At 42.5% G+C, this 25,698-nt stretch overlaps 1 protein-coding gene across 2 annotated transcripts in view; it reads left to right on the forward strand.

The window, feature by feature from the left end:
* Nucleotides 1–25,698, forward strand: part of ttc7a (tetratricopeptide repeat domain 7A) — a 425,510-nt gene that overhangs the window by 59,404 nt on the left and 340,408 nt on the right. For both annotated transcript variants that reach the window (XM_028820451.2, XM_051919615.1), the window contains exons 4-6: nucleotides 518–648; nucleotides 6,872–6,972; nucleotides 11,912–11,990. In XM_028820451.2, the coding sequence (XP_028676284.1) occupies nucleotides 518–648; nucleotides 6,872–6,972; nucleotides 11,912–11,990 (311 nt within the window). The remainder of the gene's footprint in view (nucleotides 1–517; nucleotides 649–6,871; nucleotides 6,973–11,911; nucleotides 11,991–25,698) is intronic.

A 25,698-nucleotide genomic window follows, 5' to 3' on the forward strand; every position in this document is an offset into this window, starting at 1 on the left:
TGAAGATGTGAGTTCCAAAATCTGCTAATTACACCTTTTGGTAAAATTTAGTGAACACGTGATTGTGACTTTTCATGCAGTTGGTCATGCGGCGAAAATATGTTTGAGCTTCAAAATCTGCTAATTGCAACAGTGTAGCGCTATAGATTTAGGGATTTAGTTTCAAAATCTGCTTACGGACCCAGATTTTCCTATTTATCTCCAAAATTTATCTTTTGTACTTAGCTGATTTTGGAACTGAGCTCTTCAATTACAAACATAAAGTACAATATGTATTGGCATGAGGAACGTTCAAGACTCCAGCAATAGAGAAGCCTTAGCATCTAATATCAAGGATAGCGGTTCTAATCCAGAACATGACAAGTCATGAGTCTTGATCTTGCTAACCCTGATGCCATCTTGACATTCTGTTGCCTCACTTTGAGATATGTCTCGTATGAAGGACTTTTCATAATTAAGTAAACTCGTTTGATTGTTCAGCTCAGTAACTCAACATAGCAGGCCACATCTTTTCTAGGTCTCTCTTTAGAACGTCAGCAGCTGTCAACGACCTCTGTGGTGCGCCGGACTGAGAGAAAGGCCGAGTCTTTGTTATGTTTTGAGAAAGCCTGTGATGCTGCTCTCCTCTACCTGCAAGACCTGGAGAAGGTACGAGTCACTGGGATGGGTGATTGTGTCAAAGTATTTGTCATGTTTCAGCCAGGGTTCCTGCTCTGGCTCGGGTTCTAATTCATGCTTAATGTCTCTTTTGTTCATAATGTGCATCATTCTTTATTTTTATTTTGTCTATGTATATAAGCTGCCTTTTCCATTTTCCTCGTGTGCCCATCACTGCCAGGGACTGCACTCCACCCTATAAATTCACAGGGTCCCCCACAGTTCCTGGCGGTTCAGTTTCAATTTGCGTAGGAGTGTTTGGTGAGTTACTGTGATTTTTTTTGTGCTTGTGAGATTTTAGATATTTTAAACCTGCACCCTTTTCTTTGACTCTGCCTTGAGCTCTTTATTGGGATTTTTGTTTGCTTGGATTGCCGTGTGTTGCTGTCAACTTCTTTATGTCTTTTGTGCTCTTAGAAGCTTCACAGTGTAATAGAACATTTTGCGAGAATAAACTTTTTATTTTGTTAAGATCTTGTGTTTGCCCTCATTACTAGCCAAGGTTTGATGGGCATTTTTGGAAGTGTGTTTAGAACTAATGTGCTTTAGGGCTTCTAGTTCATGACAAAACTGCTGTGAGACTGTTGCATGTGAAAAGATGTCTTTGGATTGTGACTGGCTGCTAAAGCAAAGTCAATTCAGATAATGGAAATGGAAATGAATCCCACAAGGTGGGACCTCATTTTCGTAGTGTGTGGAATTTTAGAAACAGGTTCAAGTTGAAGTTTATTGTCTAGTATGCACAGTAAAATGAAATTCTTACTTTCATGTCTCCCACACACTAGTGACAGTAATACCGTACTAAAAAGGCAATGAATACTCTTTCATATGTTGAATTAACACATATAGGACCTATAAACAGTGTTCACCCTCTTGGTAGTTTTCACATCTTGTTGTTATACATTATTGAATCACTGTGGGTTTAATTTTTTTCTCATTTGACACTGATCGACAGAGATGTTAAAGTAAAATCAGATCTCTGCAAAGTAGTTTAAATGAATTACAAATATAAAACCCAAAGCAATGGATTGCATAAGTATTTGCCCCCTTGTAGCCAGTGGCAGTATTTGTCAGTGGCAGCCCTGACAGCCTGGGGTCTGTGTGCACAGGTCTCTCTATCAGCTTTGCACATCTGGACACTGCCATTTCCCTCCATTCTCTTTTGCGGAACTTCTCAGGCTTTGTCAGGTTTGTCAGTCCAGGCACAAATTCTAAACTGGATTGGCATCTGGACTCTGACTCTAGGACTTTGTTAATCCATTTTTGTATAGTTTTGGCTTTATGCTTGGGGTCGTTGTCTTGCTGGATAAGAATGTTTTCATTTTACTTTCTACCCTCACAAGCCTTTGAGGGCCTACTTCAGAGAAGCATCCTTCAGCACCAGCATGCTTCACAGTGTGTTTCTGATAGTGTGATAGCAGTGTTTAGTTTTAGTTTAGCTTTTATTTATTTATATAACACATTAAAACAATTAGAAGTTGACCAAAGTGATTTATATAGAAAAGAGTAACAGTATGAAATAAAAGCCAGATAAAGAATTATTAAAAAGAAAAACAAAAAGGAAACATTATTATACATACATGAAAAAATACATGTTTAAACATGGCAGTTAGTCTGATGGCCAAAGGTTCTATTTTGGTTTCATCAGACCATTGAAGCTTCTTCCAGATGACTTCAGGGTCTCTCATGTGCCTTCTGGTAAGCTCTAGATGCGATATCATGTGCATTTTGTTTTTAATAGTGGCTCTCTCTTTTCCACTCTCCCATAAAAATGCGACTGGTAAAGCATCCGGACAACAGTTGTGGTCTTTAGAGGATCTCCCATTTAAGCCACTGTAGCTTGAAACCCCTTCAGAGTTCTCATTGGTGCTTCGGTGGCCTTCCTCACTAGTTTTTGTGGACAGCCTGCTCTTGATAGATGTACGTCTGTGCCGTCCATTTCTCATTGACTGATTTATCTGGACTCCAAAGGATATTCAGTGACTTGTCTGTTTTCTTGTCTACATACCCTTACTTTTTTCAATCACCTTTTCATGGAGTTGCCTGGAGTGTTCTTTTGTCTTCACCTTGTAGGTTAGACTACCATATTGACTCACCACAAGTGCCGCCTTCCACATTCAGGTGTGTTTATATTACAATCGATTGAACCCCCAGCCTGGTGATATTCCATTGAACAAATTATGGGACTTATAAGACCAGATGGTTGCACCAGTTGTGATTTAGGGGTGCCACATTAAAGGAGATAGATAAATGCATGTTTAAATATTTTGTGATTTATACTGTACTTGTTATAAATATAGAAGACTTTGTAGAGAACTGTTTGTAATTTGACATTAAGGAGTCTTTCCGTTTTGATTGGTCAAAAAAGGCAAATGAAACCAATTGTGATTTAGTGTAGTTTAACAACATTACAAAAATTCCCAGAGGAAAATATATATATTGTGACCACTGTAGGGCATCACTGAGCCCAAAACCCCAGACACAATGGCACCAGCACAGTCCTGAGATCAAAAGCATGTGATTTTTATTTATAAGTACCTTCACAGGCTCCTGCTTGCAGCACAGAACACAAATCAATATAATTCTTTTCCTCACTCCTTCCACTTCTCCCAGGCCAGCCTTTTCCACCTCCTGTTGACTCCCAGCTCTCAAATCGAGGTGGGTGGCTTCTTTTTTGCTGGACCCAGGAGCCCCTTGGTGCCACAGCTTCGCACGGTGGTAGCCCACCCTGGCAGCACCCAGGAAACTCAACAGGAATGCTCCCATGCAACCCTACAGGTGTCCACATTGAGGCCATGCCAGAGGAACACCGCTATCTGTCATGTCGGGGGGGATGAACGGCTTTCTGTCGACAACTTTCCCCAGTCCACCCAATATTTCTTCTATCAGACTGTGAAAGGGAATAGGAACAATAAGGTCTTGCTCTCCGTCCCAGTAAGGATGCTAGTCCACCTGGTACACATTTGACAATATACAGTATATATTCAATATTTATGAGGGTAATCAAAAAGTAAAGGAAATTTGAAAATTATGTGACGACCAAAAATGGATAGAAGCTGACACAATACATGTTTGCAATGGCTTATGGGTAGTTTGAGCATGCATAGCCCAGAGCTTTGCCCTTAGTCTGGTTGAAGTCAAGGTCAAATGAACATGCTTCAACATTGCACCATTGTTGAACAACATGCCATAGTGCGATTTCTTGGGTAGAGAGGCAGTGAAACCTGCTGAAATATACCGAAGGATGTTGGCTCAGTATGGAAGTGAAAACAGCATGACTCAATGTAGAGTTTATGAATGGGTAGAAAGGCTGTGGCTGTTTGAACTACCCATAAGCCACTACAAACATGTTGTATTGCGTCCACTTATATCCATTGCGTTTTTACTTTATGATTCACCCTTGCACAAGAGACATTTGTGCATTTGTTACTGAGAATGGCAAGTGGATAAAAAGGGTCTCTGAAACTAGTAGTGCAGCACATCTTCAGGGTCCCGCTTTGATTCTTAGTTCCGTCATTATGTGGAATCCGCACGTTCCCTTTGTTTCTGTGTTGGTTTTGTTTCCTATGTGGATTGAGTTGATGGACGCCTCTTGAATTGATCCTGTATGACTGTGCGTCTACTGTATGGTGTAGTTTTTCCTCCACTTACCAATAATTTCCCCTACTTGGCCATTTTTGTTTTTCCCTTTGGATTTATTTGAAAACTAGGGGGTTACCCCCTGCTCGCTTTGCTCATCCACCCCCCTGGCCTGTGCTACGTGCCAGCCACTTCGCGTCTCTTCCGCTTATGTTGTGAAGAGGGGGACTGAACAAACCCCAAGGAGACGTGGTGACTCCTCTGAAACCCCCTCTTAAACGGTGATACAATATGAAACAAATAGTTTTTTTTACCTCCTCTTTGCTCGGTCAGCTGCTGGCTTGCTGCTGCTGCCGTGCCGCGTGATCTGCATGTCGCGTGGCACTTTGAACATTTAAAAGCCTGTACAGCAGCTGTTCTACTTTTTGTCTTGTATTTCCAGCCCCAGGCGTGGTTAAATCTTTTGGCACAAAATCTCGTCTTGCAGTACGTGAGTTCTTGATATTTTTTACTTTATAATTTATAAACGGAATAAGAATCTGAAAATCTAACAACATCATATTAAAGTTTGATAAATTCTGAAAAGAATGATACCAAACATATATACTGTATGTAGGTTTTAAAATAAGCCAGATTTAAAGCGTGACAAAAAATGTGACATTAAAACGCCCCATAAAATCACTGCACAGAATTGTTGCACTTTTAGGCTTAGGATTTTATATATATAGAGTAGACATTTAGGAATTTATCAAGTTACTTATCTTTGCCTCCTTGGGATGGTGGTGTTTCAGATTTTTGACTGGTTGTAGCTCTTCTTTTTTGAATTAACTCTTACCATTTCAGCCTTATGGGATTTCTTATTTTAGATACTTAATGATCATTTTTCATGTATTAATGGAGTTTGCCCATGTTTGTGTATCTATTCTAGAGCATGCTGTCATGAGTTTTTGCACGCTTTTCTTTTGTGCTCTTTTTCCTTTGTTGCTTTCATTCTAAATGTAGTTTCATTTATTGCTTAATCAATTATTTGTTCCTTTTTTTTCTAAATTTGGTTGTTTTGTTATTTATTTTGCATTCTGATTTAATTTAAGGCAATTTGGACAGCTCTCTTCCTTGTGTTTAATATAGTTTTTAGAATAGAATTTACTTTTTTAACAAGTTTTTGGGCTTGTTAACGAATTATTTAAATAAAGACTAGCTGCGTGTGGTGTTTAGGACAAAAGACAACCCGAAGACTCCCTGGTAGTTTTATTATATTCATGAAGTTGGAGAGGCGTCACCTAACTCTTAAGCATTACCCAGTGCAGAGGACGTGGACCCACCTGTGCTTGCTGCCCCATTGGCTTTCGTAAGAAGACACTGGTGATACCATATCTTAGCCTTATCATTGGCATATGAGTCCTATTAATCTTTGTCTCGAGGAAATACCTCCAGATAGACAATGTTTTTAGTGAGAACTTCAACCTTGCATTGTGTTGCTGAGGAGTTTCACTTGCACATTGTTGTGTGGCGTCTCCTACACACAGGTCTTTCGTAGTGAGAAGTGAGAGTCATGCAAATGCTAAAAGATGTAAAAGTGCAATATATGCGCCATCTAGTGGCTGTGATTGAGCATGAGCAGAGCAGAGTGCTCCATATACACACAGGTCTTTCATTTATACAGTATATGTGTTAAGTCAAGAAGCTTGGTTGCTCTTAATTAAGGACCCCCGGTTTTTATGTACAGATCTGACAAGGACTTGCTATCATGAGCTGACGAATTCTCAGAGTCCTGCACTGCAAACAATTTAAAGTCAGCATTTAGCGTGCAGCTGGTATTCTTGGTTGTCTCTTAGGTCACATCTATGAGGAATTATTTTTATTTAATTTACAGATTCAGGGTAGATTATCAATACACAGTCTATTGGATTTTAGTTACTGGCAAAAGTAATTTTCAAAGTCAAACTAAAAATTAGATGATGATGATGATGATATACAGTACTTCATTAATCCCTAATGTGAAACTGTCTTTTCACATGACCTTTGGAGGTCAGAGTGCAGGGTCAGCCATTCTACAGAGCCCTGAAGCAATTTTCAAATTAAGGGCCTTGCTCATGGGCCCACCGAAGTAGGATCCTTTTTGGCAGTAATGGGACATGAACTGACAACCTTCCAGATATCAGCACAGATGCTTAGATACGAGCCAAGAATCAGAATTGAGTTGCTTTTAACTTCAGTCTGAATGTATTCTTATTAGCCTGTAGTCACTGTGAACTTCTTTTAGTGTTGTGACTTTTCAGGGATTAGGATTAGGGGAGCAGCGTCCCCAATGATCTCCATAAAGGGAGAGAAGACATATATTAACTACCTCTCCTTTTTGACTTTAGAATAGTGAACCTGGGAATGCCAAAGGCTGAGAATCAGCAATTGTACCAACATCTGGTTACCCAGCAGTCTACTCAGTGGACAAGGCAATCTCTGTAGATCTTTCGAGTCTGGCAGTAGTACTAGGGTGTTGTACCATGTTAGCCATTATGGATGCAATGAGACGTCAAGCAAAATGACACCTTTTATTGGCTAACTAAAAAGATTACGATATGCATCTTTATTGTTATATGTGCATAGTTAGTTATGTTTGTGTTTTTTTGTCCTGTAGTCAAAAAGCATGAAGATGGCAGCGTCCCCAATGGAAGCAGAGCTTGGGTTCTTTTTGGAGGCGGCCCTGCAGAGTGCCTACCTCACTCACCTCAGACAAGGGTAAGGCTGTGCGTCATCTGCTGCTGCCTTCACGGAGTCACACATCTGCTGCAAGTGGCTTATTTGTAAATAACATACGGTGGGCTCAAAATATACAGACGTACTGTAGAGTTACTTACTTGTGGTAAGTAATGGTAAAGTGGAATACCATAGATACCTTAAGAGTAGAAATGCAAGTAAAAGGTAAAAATAAAGGAGTCTTTAAAAGAGTGGAGTAGAAATTTGCAAGCCATTTTGTAGACCAGACATGCATTTAGAGAACAATTAGAATTTTATTATAAATACAGTACGGCACTTGAGATTGTAAGGCATTAAAATATACATTAAAACTGTGGGCTATGAACATAAACATTGCCTGGTTAATTGATTGGCATTACGGGGATATTTAGCTGCACATATTTTTACTTTTAATTAGTTTTATTTTTAAAGCCCCAGAATAGTATTTAGCACCATTTTTTTGTACAAAGTAATTCACTGAAACCCTAGCTCAGTGTTTATGGTGTTGTAGTCCTGATAGATAGATAGATAGATAGATAGATAGATAGATAGATAGATAGATAGATAGATAGATAGATAGATAGATAGATAGATAGATAGATAGATAGATAGATAGATAGATAGATAGATAGATAGATAGATAGATAGATAGATCTCAAAGGGCTCCATGGGAATTGGAGTTGGGTGCAGCCCTGTTGGGTCCCACAGGCACCTCCAGGGGGTGCTGCAGCTGGGACTCCTGAGCCCGTATGGGCAGTATATTCGCCACACCTGAAAGTGCAGCCGGAAACTCGGCAGTCAACTACCTGGAGCACTTCCGGGTGGAATATAAAAGGGGCCAGCAGCCACCACTCAATGGCCAGAGTCGGAGGAGGAGGACGAAGCTTGAATGAGGAGCGGTGGTGCAAAAGGAGTGTGGTGTGCTTTATTTGTGTATTGGGGACTGTGTTGTGCCTGTGGGGATCACAGGGAAAATGTACCCCACAGGTGAAGAAAAATAAAAGTGCTTTGCTTTTACAAGTGCCTCCGGTGTGAGTCTCTGTCAGGTCAGGTGCCTATATAGCGCCTTTTACAATAGATAGATAAACAGATGGTTTTACTGAAAGTGACAGCCTTCATGAAATCATGTTTGGCAGGAGTGTCAGTGATGAAGATGGCTCAAACCTCCTGACTGCCTAAGGTGGGAGGACATGAGCAGCCCTAGAAAAGCTGTAGACCGGGGCACCAACATGATTGAGAGAAATGCACCATGGACAGAAATGGGCAAAATTTTTAGAACAAGAGAGGGCAGGTGACCCAGAATTTGACAGGGGCACTTTGGTGTCTTCTCCTATTTCTGCCCACCTATGTCTATCTTTCTCATGTTGGGGATTCTGCCTAACTCCAAACTCACAGTAGTTAAAGTAAGGGGTAGCTCTTTATTTCTCCTCTCCATAGGATGTTCAGGTGTAAGCTGATGACATGTAATTCTTGGTTAACAGGGGTTTCTCAGAACCTTATGCCGTATGCTGTAAGTGAGAAGTGAACTAAACCAGGAGGCTAATAAGATAAGCAAACCACTGACTGATTAATGACTTACAGCCACTGTGGCCAACTCCTGGACTGAGACTGACCACAACTGAAGCAGGAACAAAACATTTTTATGTTACTAATTGTTGCCACTAGAGGTCACCCAAACCCCACATTTACCGGTGTGAGTCGGCCACAGCAGGCTACAAGCTGAGTTGGGGTGATTTGAGGCCAGAACAGTCTATTTTGTCAAGAATATACTGTATTTCTTCAGTTCAGAGGTTCTCATGTTATACTCTGGAGGGTCACTATAACCACAGCTTTTTGTTTCAGCCCAGTTTCTTAATTAGAAGCCCAGTTATTAGCACTTTAAGCAATTACTGCTCAAGCAACATGTTTCATTTAAGTTCACTCAGTTGTTAACATTCCAAACCCTTAATTGCTTCTTTTAGTTTTAGACTGCTTCACTGTTTTAATTGTTTCTTGTTTTATTAACCAGATACCAATTAGTCATGAGATACTAATGACAAAGCAACTATCAACCTACCATATATTCTGTGATATTTACACCTGAAGTGTCAGATTTAATAAAATATTTTAAAAGAAAGGCCTGAGAATTTCTAATCTGCTTTGGCTTTGCATTTTTTGGAGGATATTCTCAGAGGTGCTAAATCTTCAGTCTGAGAAAGACCTGACATGACCGAATGAACAAATTCTGATTAAGAAATTGGAAAGAAACAAGATCATGCTGCCACTGTGGGCCTCCAGCACCGAAGTTGAGGGCACCTGTCTATTGTGCATGCGTGGGTCTATATATAAACGTGTATCAAACATAGCAATTTCCATTACCTTGTCCGAGCACTTATGGAGATCACTGAACTTACATTTTTGTAGCTTTTTTGTTTATGTGCATGGTTACTACCACAGAAAGTATCTTATCAATATGAAACTCCTGACACCCAGCTGCACCAAATCCTTTCATTAAATGAAATGGAGTTATGGAACACTAAAAAAATGATAGTGTTCTAAAACATTAAACTACAGAAAACTAAATCTGACATTCTGTTCTTTGACCCGTATAGTCAATTTCTCTTCTTAAACAAAACTTTCTTTGAGTATACATCAAAAACAGCAATTATGACTTCACTGTTCCAGTATTGTGTGCACCTCAGTGCACCATGGAACCAGCATGGACCAAAGACTTTAAACAAGCCCTGCGATGAACTGGTGCCCAGTGCTGCCATAACAAGTGGGCTTGAGACTGAATATGATATTTTCTGGGATTTACAGACTAGTGAACCATTTTACTAGAAAGGATACCATGCCACTTTCTAAGTCCACTTAAACCAGAGTAAGTTCACAGGGGCTGGAGCCTATCCTAGCAAGCATAGTATGCAAGGCAGGAAAAATCCCTGGATTGGGCACCTGGCTTTTACAGGATGAACACACTAGCACAGCACACACATGTACTAGGGCCAATTTAGCATTGCCAATCCACCTAACCTAACCTACATATCGTTGGACTGTGGGAGGAAAGTAGAGCAACTGGAGGAAATCCACACAGACATGGGGAGAACATGAAAACCCCATACACTCAGTTGTAATGCTCAGGACTTAAATTGGAAATCAGGGCTATGGGACGCAATCAGTGGTCTCCTTATTGCAGTGCTATACATACACACACACACAGTATATCAATCCTTTTCTAACCCGCTTCGTCCTGAACAGGGTCACGGGGGTGTTGGAGCCTAACCCAAGAAGCACAGGGTGCAAGGCAGGAACAAACCCTGGATAGGGTGATACACACACACACACACACACACCAAGCACACACTACAGCCAATTTAGTCTCACCAATCCACCTATCCTGCATGGCTTTGGACTGTGGGAGGAAACTGGAGAACCAGGAGGAAACCCACATAGACATGGGGAGAACATGCAAACTCCATACAGTGCAGTGCTCAGGATTTAAATGGGAAATCAGGGCTATGGGGCGTGAACACTGGTCTCCTTTCTGCAAGGCTAGAAAGGATATATATATATATATATAGTGGAGATAACCGAGAACACAAGAGACAGCAAAGGGTTTGGTAATCAGGTAATTCCCCCGTGTACTTGGAACCAGTATTTAGCAAAAAAACAGGTCTTTACAGACTGGAGTCCAAAACAGGACTGTGAGAGAAAATGAAAATGATGGTTATATAGGTGAGCCAGAGGAAGTGACATCAGAATGGCTGGAACAGGAAGCGATGTCAAAATGGCCAGAAACGGGAAGTTGCGCTGGAACAGCAAGTGCCATCCCTGGATCCAGGTGGGATTAACTTCGGCTGGTCTGCAGAGGAAAGAGAGGAGGGATCAGTGAACACTGCCTCCACTGGTCTGCCATGTAATGACACCCATTCGAGCCTTTTAGCTTCCTCCCATGTTCATGTGTGTGACAATAAATATGTATATATTTAAGTCTAAATCACAATCTGATTATTAGGTCACCACCAGATAACTACCTAATAATCAGATTGTGATTCAGACTTTAAAAAAGAATGTAATACTCTGATCTTCACCCTGCCAAATAAGCAAACTAGTCACCGTGGCACAGCATCAGAGGCTTCACCTCAGGCGCTGACATATGTGTTTCGATCTCCGTAAGGGGATGCAAAAGTGCGTACACCTGATTAGCCCCAATAAGGGCGACACTCGTGTCGTGTACTCTCAAGTATACTCTCAAGTGTATACAGTAAACACACACCCAGTATATCAGTTCTTTTCTAACCCACTTAGTCTTGAACAGAGATGGGGGGTTGTTGGAGCCTAACTCAGCAAGCACAGGGTGCAAGGCAGGAAAAACCCTAGATAGGGTGATACACACACACACTCACTCCAATCACAGTCAATTTAGTCTTACCAATCCACATATCCTGCATGGCTTTGGCCTGTTGGAGGAAACCGAAAGGCCAGAAGGAAACCCATGTAGACACGGAGAGAACATGCAAACTCCATGAAAGGAGAACCTAGGATATGAACTCTGGTGTCTTTACCAGAATGCAGCAGCGCCATCGCTACACCACCTTGCCACCTGGTCACACAGTGTATGTAAAATAAAAAGCTTAATTTTAAAAATTAAATGAAGATCTTTTTTTTACACTTCAAAACCCGTAGGTGCAGCTCTGGATGACGTAACTGTATAACTTTTTCTTTCACATTTTTAAAATAGATGTTTGTTTATATGTGTTAATGAGGTGGAATGCTTACGTATTTCTATCAGTTAAGCGTATCAGACTTTTCATTTTATTTGACGTTTCTTGGGGGTTTTCTGAAGAATTACTTGCTTTTCCTCTTTATCTGACCATCTGTCTGAGTCGCGGAGGGAGCTTAGTTCTGGGATGATGACCCAGATTAACTAGAACAATCAAAAAATGCTTTTCTTTTTCTGCAGCAACCTGGTGCAGGCCAAGCAGAAGCTGCGGCATGTCCTGAGAGCTGTGGAGACGAGAGGAATGCATCACCTGAAAAAGGTGGGTGCCCCTTTGTGTTCTGGGTAATTCTAGGCTGTCACTTGTAATCCTAGATGTAATGGCAGTTGCCCCCAGGTTTGGGAACACAATGGTTATTGTATTTAAAGATATCATTGTAGAAGACCCCTTACATTCAGATATAAGGTTTATTTTTAAGTCTGTCATGAACTGTTGACAACCAATACCCTTGGAAACTTCTCCTTGGTCAATCAGCACTAGTCCATCTTTACATTTGTGTAATATTTTGTAAACTTTTGGAAAATGGATAATGCCAGTCTATCCCGCAATAATCTTGTATATAAAGGTCTACACGTGGACGTGTGTGTGTCTGTCCGTCCCGGAAGTGAGAGGTGGAGTCAGAATAAGGGCTCCACCTCCGAGGATACGCAAGCGAGGCCAGCACATTGGCAAAACAAAACCTCCGAAGAAAGTCACTCGCTGAGCTGCTAATACAGAAGCAAGGCAAGCACATTGGCAAAACGGTATCCCTTTTACTTTTCCTCCCGCCACTAATACACAAGCGAGGCGAGCACGTCGGCAAAACGAAACCTCCTAGGAGAGAGATACCCAGAGTAGTTCCTTTCAATTACCTGGCATCTCTACATTTCAGTTTTTTTTCTGACGATTTCAATAGTTTCTAGGACGCCATGCTTTTTACAGCTAGTATAATTTTCAAACGTGTTAGATAAAAAAAAGAACGTCTATTGACATATTCTCCAAGGTCTCCTGACAAAACACCAAGTCTGTTTTTTCTTACACAGGATCTATTGACTGTTATTGCCACTGGTTGCCCATCGCCGGGTGTTGATATGTGTTATTCTTAGACTCCACTCGTATTTATTAACACCAGTATCATACATGCAGTGCCGAGGTGGACTAATGCCCTTGCCCTCATATCTACATTTAAGGTGTGTGTGTTCCATGACCCTCATCTCCTTCACTTTGTTGTACTAACTGGCCTCACGTGACAAGGCAGATTGTTTAGGTGACTCTATGCTTTTAGACTCATAGCCAAGTAATGGCCTGTGCACCAAATGAGGGGTTTGTTTTCTGAAGCAAGCAACAAATGCACAAGTATATGTTCACTTTTCAGCAGCCAGGTGAGTCCTTAGAGGCCCTGTGAATCCAGCAGTTGGCAGTGTAAAACTGGAGACCTAATCACTTGCCTGCCCTCCGGCACACAGCCATAACAGATTCCCAAATCACTTTAGAGACTGCCGTCAGGCCCTGAGGTTTAAATATGTGGCTCTTTTATTTCAACCTCAAGCTCTTAAATGGTTTTTCTTTTGGCCTTTTATATTTTATTTCTTTAGCTGTAAAACTGCTGAGTAACTAAGAATTATGTTGTGGGCAGCACACCTCTAGACAGGAGACCTGGAGCTGGAGGTTTGAGATGAGTTACAGGCGCTACACTCGTGACCTCCAGAGCTGTGAGTCAGCAGAGCTTCAGTGTGACTTAAAGCCCATGGACATTTGCTCTACAGCACCAGGCTGGCATGTGGCCCCAAGTGAGGTAGTACTGTGCATCTGTAGACATATTATAGTAATTATTATTATATGTGTCTGACACATTTATCTGAGAGATCAGGATGCATTGAGGCACAGGCAAGTTAGTTGGTCTGCATCACACCGTGAGTCACAGGGGGGAACTGAATTGATAGCCTTGTGGTTTAAGGTCCAATGCCTTGGCAGTTACACCACTCCTGTGTAAAAGTATTTTGGCACAGTTTCTAATGTGATAGGAGAGTGCCCTGTGGCATCTCAGTATGTACGTCTCGGGAACTGCAGGTCTGACATTGTGGTCAGCAACACAGGAGCGCCACAGGGGACTGTACTTTCTCCGGTCCTGTTCAGCCTATATACATCGGACTTCCAATACAACTCGGAGTTCTGCCATGTGCAAAAGTTCGCTGACGACACTGCTATCGTGGGCTGCATCAGGAGTGGGCAGGAGGAGGAGTATAGGAACCTCATCAAGGACTTTGTTAAATGGTGCGACTCAAACCACCTACAACTGAGCACCAGCAAAACCAAGGAGCTGGTGGTGGATTTTAGGAGGACCAGGCCCCTCATGAACCCTGTGATCATCAGAGGTGACTGTGCAGAGGGTACAGACCTATAAATACCTGGGAGTGCAGCTGGATGATAAATTGGACTGGACTGCCTATACTGATTCTCTGTGCAAGAGAGGACAGAGGCGACTATACTTCTTTAGAAGACTGGCGTCCTTCAACATCTGCAATAAGATGCTGCAGATGTTCTCAGACAGTTGTGGCAAGCGCCCTCTTCTACGTGGTGGTGTGCTGGGGAGGCAGCACAAAGAGGAGGGACGCCTCACGCCTGGACAAACTGGTGAGGAAGGCAGGCTCTATTGTAGGCCTGGAGCTGGACAGCTTGACATCCGTGGCAGAGCGATGGGCACTGAGCAGGCTCCTGTCAATAATGGAGAATCCACTGCATCCACTGAACAGTATCATCTCCAGACAGAGGAGCAGCTATCTATCTATCTATCTATCTATCTATCTATCTATCTATCTATCTATCTATCTATCTATCTATCTATCTATCCATTTTCCAACCCGCTGAATCCAAACACAGGGTCACGGGGGTCTGCTGGAGCCAATCCCAGCCAACACAGGGCACAAGGCAGGAACCAATCCCGGGCAGGGTGCCAACCCACCGCAGGACATACACAAACACACCCACACACCAAGCACACACTAGGGCCAATTTAGAATCGCCAATCCACCTAACCTGCATGTCTTTGGACTGTGGGAGGAAACCGGAGCACCCGGAGGAAACCCACGCGGACACGGGGAGAACATGCAAACTCCACGCAGGGAGGACCCGGGAATTGAACCCAGGTCCCCAGATCTCCCAACTGCGAGGCAGCAGCGCTACCCACTGCGCCACCGTGCCGCCCTCTATCTCTTCATGTATGGAATAATCCTCACCAAAATGCTGGGCCCTTGAGCAAGGCCCTTAACCTGTAATTGCTCCAGGGGCGCTGTAAAATGGCTGACCCTGCGCTCTGACCCCAAGGGGTATGCGAAAACTACCAAATTCCTAATACAAGAAATTGCATAAGGCGAAATAAAGAACAAAAAAAAAAAAAAAAATGGTATGTGTATGGGATGATAAAGGAGAAACTATAATGTAACACAGGAAGCATTCAAAAACCACAGGAAGTCCCGCTGTTGCTCTGCATTGGTCTTTTATAACTGGAGGTCCGGTAGGCGGGCTCCCCCCTTACAAAATCCCATACGACTCATCCTTTTCTCACTATTTTACTCTCTTTTATAAGATCACACCACCTCTCTCCACTTTTGTTCGAGCCTTTAATTTACTTTTCTTTTACTTCCAGATCTGGTTTCCCCTAAAAGGAGGTACTCCCTAAAGCCATCTTAAATTTACTTCTGGCCAAGCCTCAGAATCACCTTAGGGTTCAGAGCAGGTCCTCTATAGGTACAAGCACGACAGACCAGAGCTTCCTCTACCATGTCTGTGCCATGTCTACCTGGGTCCTGTGATTGAGTGGCACCCTGCACAGGATTGGGTCCTCCGTTGGATAGACCAGCATCCCAGCATCCTTGAATTTGATTAAACAAGTTAGAAAACATTTTGTTGTGTTTTCTTTAAGGGGCCATATGGTCCCACTTATCAGAGTAAGCATGTGGTACCTTCTCGTGGCCTTTAGGAGTTACGTTAACTAGTCCTTTATGTTCCCTCTCTTTCTTTAGTGTTCTTAAGGGACTTTAAAACACTGTGACTACGCTAGTAAGTGCTGGACTGGCACACGGAGGTAAGCTCCCAGCACTAGCTTCTGTGTCCAGATCCGTGAACTGACTGCTACTCCGACCTGATGCAACTTCTTGACTCCCTGGTGATTCCTTTGTGTTTAGTTGAAACTCCATATCACTATCATGGTTTGGACATAGTCTGACCCCGGCACTACATTTCTTTTCCTTTTTTTGTTCTTTTACTGTTTATTATTTGTTATGTTTTGTGGTTCAGCTTAATGAAATATGGTTGCAAATTATGGTGCTGCCAATTATAGCAGTCACCTGAAGGCTAATAAAAGAGCTGTGCTAACTCGGCTTACTACCGAGGCATTGCGTGTTGTCATCGTGCCAAGCGACTCTCCTTCAGAGTCCACATTAGAGTTCTTACTTTCAGTGTCGATTTCTCAGGCTGTTTTGGATATGAGGTTAACCTTGAGGATTTCTTTTAGTGTTAGTGTTTTTGGCTTTAGGCTGAACAAATTTAGATTCTTTTTTAGTTTCTTCAGTTTTTGCTTTTAGGCTTTGGCATTGTGTGTTAGGTCGAAATTTCCCTTTAATGTTTATTTATTATCCTTTAGTACTAGGGTGTTGTACCGTGTTAGCCATTATGAATGTAGAGAAAAGCCAAGCAAAATGACACCTTTTATTGGCTAACTAAAAAGATTACAATATGCAAGCTTTCGAGGCAACTCAGGCCCCTTCTTCAGGCAAGATTATTTTCTGATGTTTTATTTAATGATTTAATGCTAATCTAACTACTCCAAAAAGCTCATTCACACATGGAGAAAGCTGGCAGCACTATGAGGATTATGTTTGTTTTTATTTCTCCAGCACCTTCAATACCATCCAGCCATCCCTGTTAAGGTGTAAACTCAGAGGAATTCAGGTGGATGGGCCTATGGTGTCCTGGATAATGGACTCTCTGTAGGTCAGACCACAGTTTGTGTGACTCAAGGACTGTGTCTCTGATACGGATTTGAATGACACTGGAGCACCACAGGGAATAGGCCTGTCACCTTTTCTGATCACCTTTTACTGCGGAAACAGATCTACTGTGTGTAACAAGGAAGGACATCAGACATTGCAAAGGTTTGGGGCAGCCACCTGTATAATGTGTTCCTGGCTGCAAAAGCAAAAAGGTTTTACAGCGAGTAGTGTTTACAAGACAGGGTCCAAAACAGAACTAAAATCTAGAGGATGGGAGTGAAGTTTTATAGGGAGTCTGGGGGAAGTGATGTCATCCTCGGGTCCGGGACCGGAAATGATGTGTCCCATGCTGACATAGCGGCTCATGGTGGGATTTCCCAGGAAGGGTCTGCCGGAGACTTAGAAAAAGAGTCAGTGCACCCCGCTGCCCCCCAGGCAGATATGTTACTACCCGTCGTTAAGCCTTTCAGCTGCCTCTATTCGTACGTTTGTGACATATGAAACTAAAGAAGCTTATGATTCAGGGCCCCAAATTACAGAGGGGCCCCAGAAGTGACATTAGTCCACATTGCTTAAAATTTTTGGGTGGCTACTATATGAAAAGGGTTTTTTAAAAAATAATAATATTAATAATATAGTGCAAATCAGTGCAAAATAATAGTAATTAAAGTATCAAAAAATACATTTGTGGTGATCTATTGTGGAGCAACCATATTGAAGAAGATAACAGTGGGTACCCAGACCTTGTTGCTGGATTCCAACACAGTTTAAGCTTTAGAGCCCTAAAAATGTTTGTCTGCTATGCCTTGTACCCCTTGACTATAAATATAACACCAGGTTATGTCATTTGCAGAAATTCTCTGATAATTGTGCACTCATAGGGTGTATTGACAAGATGTTTTTCTCAACCCTTCTGGTTTTGTGACCCACTTTTTCCCCACCTAAGTGACTTCACGACCCTTCAGTGGGGAATGGGTTCCCCCTTGGTGAATCGAGCATGATCATCAAAGTGTGTTGGGGGATCGAGCGTGATCATTGGAGTGGCGACCCACTCAAGACCCACCGTGATCTACTAGGATTATAAACAATAGCAACTCGTGACCCACCAGTACCAACAACCCAGTGGTTGAGAAAAAGATGAGACAGAGCATGTGAGACAGGTGCATGTGAGGAGAGGTGCAAAAAGAATTATCTTCAAGTCAGTGTCAGCAAAACTAAGGAACTGATTATTTACTTTCACCACTTCGAAGGGCCTCTATACCCAGTCACTGTTTGGAAAGTGGATGTGGAGGTGGTGCACTGCTACAGGTACTTGGGAACCAACATTAGTGATGCCCTGGACTGCTCTAATAACACAGATGGAATATATTAGCAAGGGCAGAGCAGACCTTTTTATCAGGAGACTGTTCTCCTTTAATGTAAGTAGTGACATCCTTGCCATCTTCTACAACTCTGTGATGGCCAGCACAGTTTTCTACGCTGTGGTGTGCTGGGGCTGGTAACATCACTTCAAGAGAGGCCCACCGAATCAACAAGTTAATTAAATTACTATTACATAGTGCCATTCTCTGTCTGTCTGTCTGATTACATAGTGCCATTCACTGTCTGTCTAATTACATAGTGCCATTCACTCTATGTCTGTCTATCTATCTATCTATCTATTGTATAGTGCCTTTCATATCTATCTATCTAATTTTCTTTCCATGTTGATTATTGTTTGGTTTGTATTGTAATTATTTCTTCTTCTTTTTTCAATTTCATAATCACTTTGAGTATTCCTTATCATCAGTTTCATTTTAATTAGCGGCTGTGCCCAAATCCTAACAATAATAATGAGAGGCACTATACACTCACCGGTCACTTTATCAGCTCTTCTGCTTACCTCAGTTGTAATGAGTGGTTATTTGAGTTACTGTTGGCCTTTCTATCAGCTTGAACCAGTCTGGCCATTCTCCTCTGACCTCTGGCATCGACAGGGCATTGTCACCCGGAGAACTGCCACTCATTGGATATTTTTAAACCCTTGTCTGTAAACCCTAGAGACTGGTGTGCGTGAAAATTCCAGTAGATCAGCAGTTTCTGAAATACGCAGACCAGCCTGTTTATCACCAACAATATACCATGTTCAAATCAGTTTAAATCCCCTTTCTTCCCCAAACTGATTCTCGGTTTGAACTTCAGCAGGTGGTCTTCACAATGTCTACATGACTAAATGCATTGACTTGCTGCCTTGCAATTGGCTGATTAGATATTTGTGTTAACAAGCAGTTGAACAGGTGTACCTAATAAAGTGGCCGGTGAGCGTATAGCTCAGAACTGCCAGTACTCTGCTCCTTGAGAGATTGCTTTCAGCCTTCTAGTTCTCTTGGAGTCTTTACTCAGACCAGGTTTGTGGAGTCAGATTAATGAACTGCAAATTCAATTTGTCTTACACTTAATTCCTTTACAAGAGTGTTGACACCTTTTAAATGGCGGTACCTGCAATGGTGGCTCATGGGATACCACATGTTTTGAGCCGTGCAGTACAAGTAAGGCATGCAAATAAAGTTATGGCGTGACAGTGTGTGCCAGTGCAGCTACAGGGAGTTGCTGTTTGTGTATTTTACACACAAACATTGTGAGTTGGGTATGGGGCTGCTTTCTCAATCCTGTTCCAACAAATATTCTGACTACTCCTCCTTGCTACCCTCTTTTCTAAGGAACTTGTCCCAAGTAAATAAGTAATAAAAGTAATTTAAAGAGGATGTTTATTTTAACAAAACAAATCTGCTGTGTTTCATAGCCATGTCAATGAAGTATTTAGTAAGCTGCACAGAGCCTTCAACCAGCTACAAAATCACAGGGATAAGCGTTTCCCACAGAAGTTCACTTTTTACCTTGGTCCATTTTAGCCAGGAACACATGTTGCTTCTCTCTGAAAATTAAAATGGTTTGGTCAAGGAGCACTGAACATAAATTGGATCGTTCAGAAACTTTCCATCTGTATCCCAAACCGGTAAAACCTGCTTCAAATGTCCAGTTTCCATACCTTTTTATTATATACTGGTTATTTTTCATTTACCTTTTCCTGCTCCATTTTCTCAATGTGACTTGAATATCTGGTGTTCAGAAATGTCCTTGTCAAAGCTGTAAAGCTTAATGGTTGGACTTTTAGAATTTAAACAAGGTGTTAATTTATACTATATTAGTTTTTGTTAATATTCAAAGCACAATATAGATAACTGTCACCCCACATTTTTCAATTCAGGTGACCAATATCAAAGCAAATCAAATCAGAATCAAATAAATTGTTGCCTACTTGAGGATTCAAATGTTCCGTACCCAAAATTTTTATGTCAAGTCCCTCAGAATCCCAGTCTGGATAGTCACCTCTAGCACATATTGTCATTTGGTAGCACTCTGATTTTCAATATACAGTATTATATGAGGTAAAGAAGTACATGGCAATTTACAGTACTGTAGATTAATAATTACCAACCAATCATTACAGAATGGTAATGTCTCCTATAAAAGCTGAGGCTACACACATGTCATATACTAAAGTTGGAATGGGGGTCAGAGTTTTTAAATTTCTGGAGTTGGAGTCGGGATTGGACACTTTTTCCACACCACCCTGCTCAGTACCATTTAAGTAACTTGAATGATAAGCTTGAGACACAAAGGGGAAGAATTTATTAACAAGCCTTCAGTGATGTCACATGCTAGAGCACATAAAGCACTGCTTGTCATCCATGGACATCCAGGTGACTTCTAACCTTAACTTCTATTGTCCACTCCAAAGGATGTCTCCTCTGTCACGGACCTGTAAACTAAAAGAAAAGAACACAAAAGGCCAATGACTGTTTTCATCCCACTCTGGTATTATACAAAGACAGATATAACCTGAAGGTAGCAATAGTAGCCGAGTTATAGTGCCTTTTAATGTATGGTAGCTCTTTAATGGGGCCTAGGCAGAGATTAAAGCCCAACCTCAGTTCCATCGTTCCACTCCCCTCCCTCCTCCCTTACCTTCGTCTCATTGCATCCCAGATCCAGAAAGCCAGCTGCAGATGTCTCTCTTCTGCTAAATAAATTGGAGAATTATCTTCTTTACTCAGGTCCTTTGGAGGGCAGCGAGAAATGGGAGGGATATTTTAAAACTCAATTTGTGGCTGACAGGGCGCTAAAGTTAATGACTAGCTGCAAATCTTATTGCCCAAGGGACAGACAGTGGTTAGTTTGAAGTGCTGTTGTGCTACCATTTGGGGAAAGGGAAAAAAAATCAAGAATTAACACACTGTTTTTTTTTCCTTTCTATTATTTTGAAGACCTAAAAAGGAGAATGCTTGAAAGGAATACTTAAGATTCAGTAGTGACTACCATATGTCTTGGGACGTGAGGTGACCCTCAACTAACAGAGAGAGACGAGGCGTCGAGAGGCAGTAGTATTGCTCAAAGGATTTTATAAAATGCTGTCACGTAACTCTCGTTGGATTCATTTACTCAGAGGCCTGTACTGTCAGCTCATTGTCGTGCATGTGCTCAGCAAAAGACATTAAATCTATAAAGTATTGATATTGGGAAGGGAAGAGCACAGGGAGCAATTAAATTTAGCTGACAGCATGATGGTGAAACAAAGGCAGAACCCCTGAAATGAAAATCCATGCTTACACCACAGAGGACATGTTAGCCACACAGAGTATGGGGGCTTCTGCCTGTGCCAGAGATCTGCCTTTATTATTATCTTCATGATCTGGATTGTTGTCATGGGATGGTACCGATGCCACTTAATGTGGCGAAGCCTTTTAAATTTCTGTCATGTCTCCATGTACACTGCCCTGGGCACAACACCCTGATTCTGTTACCACGAGCCAACACAAGGGGGCTGCAGTTGTGGAATATCTCTCACATTAACAAACTCTTTTAATTCTATCCAGTCCTTGTAGTCCTCGTCTGCTTCTAAGGCCATGTCCACACCTCTATGTTTCCTTTAAAAATGCAGACATTTGTCTCCGTTTTTGCCTTTCATCCATACTATGATTTTCTGAAAACGCCATCTCGGGGGGCAGCTGGAAATGTAGACTTTTGAAAACGTAAACTCTAATTGCACTCTGATTAGTTTGTGCTTATTACATAGCCTTTCCCTTATTGGATCCTGTTCATTACAACTTCTAATTCCCTGATTGGTATCCCATCATGGAAGAAAGCCATATTTCAACATAGCAAAAATAGAGGTTGCTTTCCAAGTTGCTTATTGCGTTTTTTACTTGTATGCATCTATATTGTGTTCTGTACTGTCTGAGTGCTGCATACATATACAAAAGGCGAATAATTTACCAATTGCTATAGTTTTGCTACAGATCCCGTGGCCTACAGTGTTACCATCCCTTCAAGGATTGTCCTACAAATGCACACATGCCCAGTGTGGGCAAGCGTCTATATCATATGTGTTAGTATGGACAGAGATACTTTCGTTAACTATTTGAAAATGCTTGTTTAAAAATATCATTTTTAAATGAAAACGTAGCAATGTGGACGTAGTATAAGACCATCAGCTTCTCAAAATCAGCGACTCCTCCATATCGGCCAGGATTCTTTTACTGTGCAGAGGCTGACAGGCTTAATTAAAGCTGCTGCTATGTCTTTCAGGGCCACCATATGTTATCTTTATGACTATCAGGTTTCTTCCAATGGACTGGCACATGTCTGGGGTTGTTCCCTGCTTTGCCCTTGCCCTGTACAACCCTGCAGTTAATTCATTTTAATAATAATAATAATAATTCATTACATTTATATAGCGCTTTTCTCAGTACAAAAAAGCACTATCCACACAGGGAGGAACAGGGAAGTGAACCCACAATCTTCTACAGTCTCCTTACTGCAAAGCAGCAGCAGCGCTACCATTGCGCCTCCTGTGATTGAATATGTTATGTTAATGGAGGAAGAGTGCTTCAGATTGAGCTCCAGTTGATTCAAAACTCTGCAGCGAGAGTCCTAACTTGGACATGCAGCAGTGGGAACACATGACCCATCCTGCTTTGCCTCCACTGGCTCCCTGTGTCTTACATGACTGAATATAAAATTCTGTTATTAACCTACAAAGCTTTAAATGGCCTCACACCGGAATACATCAGTGACCTTCTAAATCACTGTCCTCCTGTTCCCCAACTAAGGTCCTCTGATTCTGGCCATCTTGTTGTGCCCCACACTAACCTGCACTCTATGGGTGACAGGGCCTTCTGCTCCCGAAATGAATTAGATCAGCTGACTCCATTCATTCTTTTAAAAAACAACTTAAAACTCATCTGTAGGGGAAGACTTTTAACTTAACCTGGCATTGTACCCCTTTTGTCAGTTTACTGCAGATGCACAGGGACATTTTGTGTTTGTTTTTTATTTCACAAATGATGTTATATGATCAGGCTTTTCTTCAAGTGTTGCACTTTACTCTGGTTTATTGAAGGAGACCAAGGCTCACATCCTGGGTCCTCCGTGCGTGGAGTTTGCATGTTCTCCCCATGTCTGTGTGGGTTTCCTCTCACAGTCCAAAGACATGTAGGTTATGGTTTTTGAGATGGGTAGGCCCACCGGAGGCCCCAGGCTCTCTGGAGGTTTTACCTGGTGCCTTTGGGGCTATCCTATTGCTGCTTAGTTGGGCTTAGGTTTTCCCTCTTGGTAGGTGGGGTAGGTTAGGTGAACTGGCAGTCCTAAATTGGCCTTAATGTGTGATTGTTGTGTGTGTGTTCACCCTGTGATGGACTGCTGCCCTGTCCAGGGTTTGTTCCTGCCTTGCACTATCTGCTAGCTGGGATAGGCTCCAGCAGACCCCCGTGACCTTGTTCAGGACTGAGCGGGTTAGCAAATGACTGACTGACTAATTCTTGTTTATTTTCTATATAATGTTTCATGAGGGTGGCACGGTGGTGCAGTGGGTAGCGCTGCTGCCTCGCAGTTGGGAGATCTGGAGACCTGGGTTCACTTCCTGGGTCCTCCCTGCATGGAGTTTGCATGTTCTCCCCGTGTCTGCGTGGGTTTCCTCCCACAGTCCAAAGACATGCAGGTTAGGTGGATTGGCGATTCTAAATTGGGCTTGGTGTGTGTGTGTGTCCTGCGGTGGGTTGGCACCTTGCCCGGGATTGGTTCCCTGCCTTTTAACTGCGGTGGGTTGGCACCCTGCCCAGGATTGTTTCCTGCCTTGTGCCCTGTGTTGGCTGGGATTGGCTCCAGCAGACCCCCGTGACCCTGTGTTCGGATTCAGCGGGTTGGAAAATGGATGGATGGATGGATGGATTGGTGATTCTAAATTGGCCCTAGTGTGTGCTTGGTGTGCGGGTGTGTTTGTGTGTGTCCTGCGGTGGGTTGGCACCTTGCCCGGGATTGGTTCCTGCCTTGTGCCCTGTGTTGGCTGGGATTGGCTCCAGCGTGACCCTGTGTTCAGATTCAGTGGGTTGGTAAATGGATGGATGTTTCATGACTCCTGTATTTATTTGTTTTAGTGTTCTATGCAGAAAATATTTGTATCCAATGTTATGCTTATCCTGCTGTTCTTTCTGAGACACTATGAAGAGCCTTGAGCATGGGAGAGGTGCTATATAAATAAAACGTATTATTATTATTATTATCTTCTCTAGCTTAGTCCCCTCACGTCTTGGTGTTAAAATCTAAGCATGTAACAATGGCTTATGACTTGAAATTCAGTTGAAATTCTTATACCCTTTTAACATATATAGACATGATTTATTCTGGAAAGAAAAGAAGAAAAGGAAACAGCAGCACCTTTGCTCACTGTAAGTGGTGGTGGCGCTGAGTGGGCGCAGTAACATCTCTTATTATTTATTCTAGTTCTCTGCTGGTTACCATGTCATGCCATCCTGCCACTGAGCTGTATCCCCTGCTGGGTACTCCTACTGTAGCCATTCCTCTCTATAATGTTTGGCATCCTCATCCGTATCATTTATCTATATTTGCCAGTAATTCCAACAACCAGGCACATGCACACATGCCCTTATTTGTGACATGGAGCTGCATGGAGTTTATACAAGAGCTTGTTCCCACTGATCCTGTGCCCAGAATTGGTATCATGCTGTCTGTTATCCACAACAGGATCAGTCTCCCTGATTTATTTAGGCAGAGGGATGTGCACAGGACATGTCCCTGTAAGTGTCTGAGGGGTGCAGTAAAGGCTGGCACCAGTAAGATTTGAAGTGAACTTGAAGGAGCAAATGAGTCAGGCTTGAGAGAGAATTCTAGTCGGACTGGACAGAATGACATGTACTGTACAGCAGGTGACTTTTGTGTTGTCTCTCTAATTACTTGATGTTTGACAAGTTGACAAGGTGGAAGGTACTTCTTGTTCCTTGGGTGAGTGGGCCTCGCATCACAGACGGAGCATAAGAGTGAACACGCGAGGGTGGGCTCACCCCAGATTGTACATCAGGCCCAACCTCTTCACAGTGTTGCACATCAGCAGGATTCGAATGCCCAGCTGTGTGCCGCAGTGCAGCTCCTCAGCAGAAACATGTAGCCTAGCAACAGCGCAGCACTTCCTAGAGTCTGGCACTGCGGTATGCTGATGGATCCTGTCAGCAGGAAGGCATCTAGAAAGGAGACTGTGTGACATGGGATGCCCTTTAACAACCTCAGCTTTACTAAGCAGGACCCAGACATGCAGTATCAGTCCAGGGCCAGACTATATTCCCAGCATGGAGTCCCTCAGTTTATATTTGATCTTTTCAGTGCTTGCCATTCTATGAAATTCCAAGGCAGCGTACCCTTACATATGCGTATGTGAGAAGAGAAATCTTCCTATGGTTTAGGAGGTCCCTGTGCTGCATCCAGTTGGTGACCCTGTACTGCACTGCACCCTGGTGCACAAGAGCTCATCTCTTTCTCTCTTTGACTTGTAAGTTCCTTAGTGTTCCCCACTTAGGTACCCGCCTTCCATCTGTTGTTGAGTCAAAAGGTTCATGGTGCCACACATATACTGTAGGGGCTGAATGCCATGTACTAAGGCTGGGCTA

The sequence above is a fragment of the Erpetoichthys calabaricus genome, chromosome 15, assembly GCF_900747795.2.
Source record: "Erpetoichthys calabaricus chromosome 15, fErpCal1.3, whole genome shotgun sequence".
Taxonomy (NCBI): Eukaryota; Metazoa; Chordata; class Cladistia; order Polypteriformes; family Polypteridae; genus Erpetoichthys; species Erpetoichthys calabaricus.